The 9,550-nt window shown below is 39.2% G+C and overlaps 1 protein-coding gene across 1 annotated transcript in view; it reads right to left on the bottom strand.

Annotated features, from left to right (window-relative positions):
- Positions 1-3,474: 3,474 nt before the first annotated feature.
- Positions 3,475-9,550, bottom strand: part of NUCB2 (nucleobindin 2) — a 47,994-nt gene continuing 41,918 nt past the window's right edge. Inside the window, exons 11-13 of the mRNA XM_081313647.1 lie at positions 9,354-9,524; positions 7,668-7,749; positions 3,475-6,776 (exon numbers count right to left, since the gene is read on the bottom strand). Of these exons, the coding sequence (XP_081169773.1) occupies positions 6,652-6,776; positions 7,668-7,749; positions 9,354-9,524 (378 nt within the window). The 3' untranslated portion in view covers positions 3,475-6,651. The remainder of the gene's footprint in view (positions 6,777-7,667; positions 7,750-9,353; positions 9,525-9,550) is intronic.

Below are 9,550 nucleotides of genomic sequence, written 5' to 3'. Positions count from 1 at the left end.
CTCCTATCAAATTTTTAAAAACACAAAAAAACTTGCATTTCATTAGATTAGAAAACATTTAATATACTGAAATTTCCTGTCCGTGGGAACAAGTGGAATGGCTTACCTCTAGGCCAGGGGTCAGCAACCTGAAACAATGAAAGAGCCACTAGGAACCGGTTCCCTCACAAAAGGAAAAACTGGGAGCTGAAAAAAATGTGTGCGCATGCGCGTACATGCACACATGTGCAGAACAGGGTTTGACTAAAGAGTGGAGACAAGGCGAGATATGCACCTACCCTGCATATTTGAATTGATTGGTTGAACTTTTTTAGTCCCACTTTTTTTTTGGACTGCAGATGGCAGAGGACTGGGAGCCGCAGGAGACAGCTGAAAGAGCCGCATGTGGCTCCGGAGCCGCGGGTTGCAGACCTGTGCTCTAGGCAGTGTGGGTTCTCCATCAGTGGAGGTTTTTAAAGAAGAGATTGAACAGCCATTTGTCCGGAATGGTATAGCACAGGGGTAGGCAACCTTGGCTCTTTTATGACTCGCGGACTTCAACTCCCAGAATTCCTGAGCTAGGCTGGCTTAGGAATTCTGGGAGTTGAAGCCCAGGAGTCATAAAAGAGCCATGGTTGCCTACCCTTGATATAATCTCTTAGAAACCTGGTTTGCGGATTCTACCTTGACATTATTTCACAAGTGTCAAAAATGAAACACTTTCATATGGCCTTTAAGGTGGAGCCTGACACCTCATCGATGTTTTATTGGATCATTTTATCTCTGTATTTTGTCACAGTTTGTCTTTATTTGCTTGTAACCCTCCATGAATTGTTCTTATTTGACAGCATGCTTTGTTGCATGTCTCTGCAACTGCTGAGGCCAAGGAATTCTGATGAATGGAGGAATTGTATCTTTCTATGATCATTGTACAGAATACCTCTCTTTCAGTAAGGGATGGCAAGGATTATGGATAGTAAAAAAGAAAAGGGCAAACCAAAGTGTATTTTGAAACCAGGCCTTTTCCTACAGGAGCACGGGGAAGTTCCTCAAAAAATACCTAGGGTATGTAAGGAAGAATAGTATGACAATTACCTGCATTTTTGATCTGAATAGTTCCCATTGTGAATCCATTTTTTATCCGTAAACCAGGGCTTTTTTTGTCATAGAACGCCCAGAACAGAGTTCCGGCACCTTTTTTGGATGGAACCTTGTACGGTAAGCAAGGCAGATTGTATGACGTGAGTTCCGGCACCTTTTTTTTTAACAAAAAAAGCACTGCCGTAAACTACATGTAAAATAAAAGCTGGAACAGAATGGAATAGGCCAGAACCTTAGAATTAACACCAGAAGTACTGAGGAGTGTTAAAGACCCTTGATGGCAGTATTTAATAAAGTTTCTTTTCAAAATTGTAATTGCATAAACTCTTTAACATGCAGAATGATACCAAACAGGGAAAAATTGTCCAGAATGTCTATGTGCCAGCTAAATGGATTTGCATGCAGAAGACATTCATGTAATAAATGGTGAATCTTATTCTGTTACCCCTTTCATTCAAAAGTTTGTATTCCTGCTAATTTGATAGCTCACAAAATATAACAATGACTTGATGAAACAAGACTAAAACATTTATGTGGAAAAAACTACATTCTGCTACCTACTCTGGATAATATCTAAGATGGCGGCGCCTGGAATGGCTGCGGCTGCATTGGCTCTTGAAGGCGAATAGTTTTGGGAGGGATAGTAAGGGCTATAGGCCACATGATCAGGAAGATTTTAATGTGTTTGAGCAACATGGTGGAACTAAGGGCTGTTTCCAGAGGAGGCAGAGGAGGAGAGGACCTGGAGCGTATGGAGCGAAGGAACTGGATGAGGCTGTCGGCAGGCCCAGAGGAAGAGAGAGAGGCTTTTGGAGGACTTGGTGGCGGCAGCAGTGTGCTCCAGGGGTGAAAAGAAGCAAGGCCTCTTTAAGGAAAAGGTGGAAGAGTCAGGATCAGAAAAAGGAAAGAATACAAGCTAACCTGAGGGCTAATCCAAATGGAGCCCCATTTCCATCTGTCCCGTTTGCCATTGTTCACTCCCTAGAGACTAAAATGGACAATGTGAAATTTGAGCGGGCCCCGAACAAGGAGTATATATTGGAGGTGGTGACCCTTTGAGAGCTGTACGCAACGAAATTTCATTTTGATGTATGCCGATTGGTGTACATTCAAAGTGACAATAAAGTTATCATTATAATAGTATTTAAGAAAAACTCTGGAACAGCAGTATTTACATGAATCAAACCAAGCAAATTGACAAGAATAAGAGGGTGTTGATGCCATAAGACCCCAAACTCCCAACAGACATCTTTCCTGAGCACTTCAAGATGGAGAGGTTTTACTTCTACTAGCCTAAAGACTTTCCCTCTTTGAGGTATTTTGTTTGGGCAGTATGGAAAAACGAAGGTTGGCTAGAGGGGAATAAATGGAAGTTAAGAATAAACATTTAGGAATAAGATTAATAAAATCCTTGTATGAAAAATTCCCCAATTGGGGGGAGGTAGAGGTTAATATCTTGCTGTACAAATGACCATTGATCTTCTACCTCTATTATCCTGCTTTGAACCAACTGAGCATGATGGGATATTTTCTTTTCTTCCCCTCTGCAAGGATGCAGAAGAAGATGCTCCAACTCTGTGGCATCTTGCTGAACTGCACGGGGAAAGGGCTAACTAAACAAATTAATCCAAGGCTGTTTGCATTTAGGGAGAAATTCAAAGGGAGAGAGAAAAAAGTCAAGCGGGATGTTAGGATTTATTTCAGATGGTCAAAAATTAAGAAAAGTTAATTACGCTTTCTTAAAATATTTCAGTAGGAAATAGATTCGAAACACTGAAACAGCCAAGTTAGGTTAAGTGTATTTTAAATGCTGATGGGAAATATGGAGAACGAATTGACTGAAAACATTTTCAAAATACTCAAATGCTGCTAGCAAAAGGCCTGTTTTCCAATTGAATTTGGTAATTAGTCTGTTTTAAGGATGAAGGTTATAGGATTTCAAAATTTTTTATAATTCCTGGAATTAGAGAAGCTTTTTTTTTAAAAAAGGAGTAAGTTGTCCATAGTTATTTCTAACAAACTCATTTCATAAATCACTCAATTTAGTTAAACATGATTGTAGTTATTTTGCAAGATTTGCTAGAGCAGAGCAGAGCAGAGCAGAGAATTATCCTAAGTTTGGGATCAAAATTGGGCAAAGTTCCAGAGTATGACTGCAGCTTTGTATATGTATGTTTTAATTTCATCCAATTTCATCCAATGTTAAAGCACCATCTAACCATTATTACCAGTATGAAAAGGGAGGCACTGTAGAAATTTAAGAAATAGGTTGTACTGACAGTTAACATGCCACTATTTTAAAGTCTTATTTATGATCTCTAGATGGTTTTGATAGGTTTTTTTTTCCATTCAAAGCCACCAGAAGAAAAAGTTGGAAGCAGTAACCAAAGAAACTGAGTTTGAATTCAATTTAATCTGATTAAAAATTATACAAAGCACAAGTGGAACAACATTCTTCTTACAAATATTGCACTTGAGAGCATATGGATATGTACAACTTTGCCATTCTTTACATCCAAGGTACACTTGTCCTGATAAGGTTCAAGATGAAGTTGTGCAAGGAAAAGGAAAGCTGATAATAATCCAATTACTTCCGTGATAAATTGGCAACTACCAGAAATGTACCACCTGAACACAAATTGCTTTAAGAAATGAATATAACTTATCTTGCAATGCATTTATGAACTGAAATGCCAGGGGCTCCCTCCTGAGGGAAGGCAAATGGGATAGTGATTTTCACAGTTCCTTTTTTGCTCAGGTGATTGGATGGGTGATTTTGGGATGAGGAGCCTGGAAGAGGAGACAATTTGGCAACTGCCAAATCTTCCCGTAGATAATTCAAACTCATGGCCTTCCCCTCTTCTCAACTCTAAATTCCACCGCTATCAAATTCCAGTTAACAATAATTGGGTGGAAAAGTATGCAGTTTGAAATTGTGCTGTGAAAGTTACTTTCCCTTATAACCAGCCCCTCAAACTATACCCAGTACTTCTAAGATTCCAACTGATTTAATAGTCAGGGCAAACATCATCCCATTCCCATTTGTCAGCTTCCCTGGTGCTATGAATAATTTCAGTGGCCTCTGTGGGTGATCATACTCCATCTCTCTTTGCAAATTTTACTTGGTACGGAATAGGACATTTAAAACAAGACATTGGTAATCTGAACATTTTTGAAGCAAACTGAAAAAAGACAATAACTGGAATTGGATTCCGCACTATCCAATTCTTTGATTATATTTATAATCTAAAACAAAGGGATGAATACCACATAAAATTAAAGGACAGTGTATTAATGGAGCTATAAACATGTGCACGGCTGCAAATAAAACACAGAAGATACCTTTTTACAGGTCATATTTGTAACCCACAAGAAAGGTTCACAATATGTGTTGAAGATGTTTACTCTAGAAAACAGAAAACTTTCTGTGGAAGTTTCTGTTGATTGGCTAGTTGGGTCTTCGGTATAAGAAATAAATAAGAACTAAGCCATGAATACTCTTTTGGGCTACAGCTGCATAATCCAAATAAGAATTCATTCAACAAGGGGTTCCCAGTGGTTCCTTCCATTTGGCTGCCCTATGCCATGCAATGTATCCTAGAACTACACATAGCAAATAGAGAAGTATCCAGCTGGGTTAAAAAAGGGGAACAAACTCCATTCACAAGCCTAACAATAGGCTGACTGCATTAAAAAAAATATCCAATATTATCTTTCCAACTGTAAGAGGCGAGTTGTGAGAACTTACTATTTTATAGAGCCTCTACTTTACATTCTGCTTTTGGCACATTTTTCCATTGGGTTCAATTACAGCCTTGGGTAAGTGAGATTGAAGGAAAATACTGAATAGGGTAGAGCCCACATATTCCATTTAATCTAAGAGAGAGAGAGAATTTCCACAGGATCTTCAAAGTATCTACTTGGAGTCACATGGTCCTTAATAAGATCCAAAATGGGAAACTTCCTAGTTCTGTGTAATGTAAAGCTTGAAAGGATCGCTCAGGGAAGGACATGGTTTCTAATAGTTAAAATTGTTTTATAAAAGAGAATTTAATCCATTTGGAGGTCAAAATCAGTATTAACAAGGGACCCTTTTAATTTTTCTACTGAAAAGAGGGTGTTTTTCATTTTGTTATATACAAAAACTATTTTTTTTAAAAAAACCACCTATATAAATAATTATACATTATGTTCCATTTCCTGGAAATAAAAGTAATTATAATTCTTCAGTGATGGCTTTGTGTTCTTATTTTTTAATCATCCCCCTTTTTCTTCAGTCAGAGAGAAATGTTACCTTCAGAAAATAATTTGGAATTTAAGTCTTATTACGAAGTGAGAATTTAGACCAGCAAACATTTCTCATTAGATCAACAGTACTTGCATCAAAATCAAAGTTAATATAATGGAGGAGTGGATGCATTTACCACCTGAAAGAATGAGTTGGATTTGAACTGTAAGGGTCAGGACATTTCTATTCGTGTTAAAATGATGGAGAATGTTTGTATGCATGCCTTTTATATTTGTAGTCCTCTCAAATAATGTAATGTGATTGAGTATTTCAATAACATTCAAAATGCAGTTTCTGACAAACATTGTTGGAAACTCACTGATGATTTTGAAATGGCTCTTTTGTGATGAAAAAACAATGCAAGGTCTTTCTTAATTCTAAAAATATTTCTGCTTCTAAAGAGCTTCCTTTCGTAGTTCGTAGAGAGATAAATGCAACTGGCATGTTACAAAAGGAAGAAAAGTATCCTCTTTGCAGCCAAAATGCAGCGATGAACTGCATTTAGTTAGCAACAATAAAGATGGCTAAGTCAATGCACTTCAAGCACAGTATTTCAGTGTAAAGAATTTTCACATTGGTATTCATATGCTTTTATAAAAACAGAAGATACATTCACTGTTTCCCATGGCTCTATGCTGCAATTACACTTCTTTTAAAAAATTAGAATTTTCTGAAATTGGATCACAGATGTTTCTTTTCAATGGATATTGAAAACCAAAGGAATTGTTACAACTCATTCATCCATAGCCATGAAATTACAGCTCTAAGGTGTTGGCACTTTTAAGAATATACTATCATGAACTGAAATGGGGGTGGGAGGTGTTGTCTCTTGTTTAGACCAGTTCTAAACTTCTCCAACTTCAAACCCATTGCCAATGGAGAACTTCGAGAAATTTAAGGGGTTTTACTCATCTTAGACTTTCTTCTTTACAATATCTCTATAGATGATTTAAAGGAGAAAAAGGAAAAAGATTTTCAAAAGCATAAATGATAGGAAGCCAAATTATACCTCAGACAAAAAGAAGACTCTGCAGGGAAAAAGTTACGATATCCTTTTGTCTACCTATGTGTAATGACAAAACTAGAATATCCACAACTTTAGGATCCTGTATTATATCATTTGTGCCTTTGAAGATCTACACACTGAATTTGGATTTTTAAGCCTATATGAATCCCACAGGTGAAACGAAACTTAAAATTATCCTTCTTTTCACATTTCTTTTTAGTCTCTGATTATTTCACCCACCCACCCCCAAAATGTGTATAAACCAAGGCACAACTGGTTAAGGATGAGACTGGACATGATCCGATCTAGCAGCTGCTTCTTGCACTGGTATATTTCCTGGCGCTAACGGCTGATTGCTGCTCACTGGATGATTTTGCACATTTCCATCTAATTGTGACACAGCTGTAACACAAAAAATTTTTTTTAAAAAAATGTTAATTGTTTCATAATACAAAGCTCAAAAACTCATTAAGTAATGTTTTTGAAAAAGTCCAAGTACAAACAGTATTTGCATAAGGGAACAGAATATTTCATCTACATATAAAATATTGCACAAAATATATAATACACATTATTATTTGACATATTATTCTGATATAATGGTAGAAGCTTTGAACATGATGCTCGCTGGTAGGACACACAGCCATATAACCTGTGGACGCCGAGGGATGGAGCAGCTTGCTCTCCTTCTCAACATGAGCTCCAAAAATTCCTGGAGGAAATTTCTAGTAAAAGGTAACTAAGTAATTGGTGTGGGGGGGAAGGAATGTGGGGTTCTGGCAGGAAGCAGGTCCAAGGCCTTCAGGGATGCAAAGCACAGGTGCTCAGGCTGTGGGGCAGGCCCCGGGCAGAGCCTGCATTAGGTCTCCCAGGGGCCCTGTGCGAGCACATGCCCCTCTTAATGACCACATTGGGGAAGGCAGGGATGAGGAGGTCATTAAGTGAGGTCACATTTGCGTTTCACTTCATGGCTGTTATGATTTCTGACTGTAATGGCCAGGGTTTCATTATAGCAGGGGTCTTCAAACTTGGCCCTTTTATGACTTGTGGACTTCAACTCCCAGAATTCCTCAGCGAGCATGCCTGGCTGAGGAATTCTGGGAATTGAAGTCCACAAGTCATAAAAGGGCCAAGTTTGAAGACCCCTGCATTATAGTCATCGGTCGAGGGCTGCCTGTATACTCTTGTGGTAAAGGAAAGGCAGATAATTTTACTATCTTGTTTTTACTAGGCAGGCAAGTAAAAGGCAACCAATTGAAGAAAAACAGAGCAGGAGGAAGAAAAGTTACTTACATGGCTGAAATTTCAGTTCTCCACCTGGACCTGAAGGGGGATGCCCTTGCTGTAACTTCTTCTGTTGCATTTGTTTAAAAGCCTGTAAAACAGTTAATTTACATGTAACAAGATGGAGAACATTTAAAGCAAGGTCTCAAAATTTTCATTTCTAATAATAAACTGGCATTTATGTTTCTGGTCTTTCTTGCCATGCTAAGCCAGATTCTTCAGTTAAAAGAAGCCGGAATCTGCAATTTTGATGGACCAAGCAGGAACTTAAACTGAAACATATCACAAACACACAGGGCAGAGTTACAAGAGGACACCTCTTTCCTGAACTCAGTGTTCAAAACCAACCACATTATTTTGGCAAATAAAGCAAAAAGTACCAGAAGGGACAAAATAACCACATACTAAACTAATTAACTCATAACACCTAGCACAGCCTGAGGATTTAGGTGGTCGTAAAACACTAATAGACAACTGCACATTCTCTAGTGAACTGGTTAAAAGACAGACAGTTCAGAGGAAGGGCACTAAACATGGGGGAAGTTTATGTCCTACAACGTAATAAAAGAGTCTAAAACAAAAGTAATCCAGTTGTAGAAATTTTTATAATCTCTTCAGCTTCCCTTTTAAATACATTTTTTAAACAAAGAGACTCTATAAGAATCTTGCTTTAGGTCAGAGGTGGGGAACAATGGCCGCTTTATGACTTGTGGACTTCAATTCCCAGGATTCCTCAGCCAGCATGGCTAGCTCATGGATTCTGGGAGCTGAAGTCCACAAGACATAAAAGGGACGTCTTTCCCCACCTGTGCTTTAAATGAAGTTACTGCCAAGGATCTGACATTCACTTTGCCCATCAAAAGAGCTGGCCCTTTTGGTCTCTCCAGTACTAGTGAGCCCATCCCATATACAGGGGTGTGAAACTCAATTTCATTGAGGGCCGCATCAGCATTGCGGTGCCCTCAAAGGGCTGGGTGGGTGTGGCCTACTGGGTGGGCATGGCTAGAGTGTGTATGGCCTACTGGGTGGGCATGGCCAGCAGGAGTGGGACAGATCTGAGGGTCTCTGGCAGAAGGAGGGTCTCTGGGCCAGGGCTAAGGCAGTGGGGGCCATTCCCTCACTGTTTCCAGGATGGCTTCGCGGGCCACATGAAACCACTTCGCGGGCCGGATCCGGCCCCCAGGCCTTGTGTTTGACATGTCTGCCATATAGGCAGTGCAGGAAATCCTCGACTTAGTTCATTTAGTGACCACTCAAAGTTACAACAGCACTGGAAAAAGTGACTTATGATCATTTTTCACATGACTGTTGCAGCGTCCCCATGGTCGCATGATCAGAATTTGGATTCTTGGCAATTGGTTCATATTTATGAAGGTTGCAGTGTCCCGGGGTCACGTGATCCCCTTTTGCGACGTTTTGATAAGCCATGTCAATGGGGAAGCTAGATTCACTTAACAACTGTGTGACTAGCTTACTAACTGCAGTGATTCACTTAAGAAATGTGAAGTGAGATGGGGCAAAACTCACTTAACAAATTTCTCACTTAGCTTTGGGCTCAGTTGTGGTCATAAGTTGAGGACTACCTATATAGGCACTGTACATCACCGCATAGTTGTGATGCTCTATGTCTTTCTTACTGAAAGCAAAATGAACTAGCTTCCAAACAAGCAAAGGAAAGCTTGCAACTAGTTGTACCATTTCAAGTTCTTGTTTCTGAGCCTGAAGGAAGTCTTGTTGCTGTTCTAGCTCTTCCCTCTTTTTCTGAAGTTCTAATGCCTTCTTTTGCAATTCATCTTCTTGTTGGAAAATGTGACTTTCAAATTGCTTCAGCTCTTCTTCAGTGAAGACCTCCTGCTGGTCCAGAGTCTCAAAAAAAACAAGAACAACAAAAC

This window comes from Vipera berus (genome assembly GCF_964194415.1).
Source record: "Vipera berus genome assembly, chromosome: 1".
Classification (NCBI taxonomy): domain Eukaryota; kingdom Metazoa; phylum Chordata; class Lepidosauria; order Squamata; family Viperidae; genus Vipera; species Vipera berus.
Note: the sequence above shows the minus strand (reverse complement) of the source record. Positions and strands in the feature narration are given on the sequence as shown.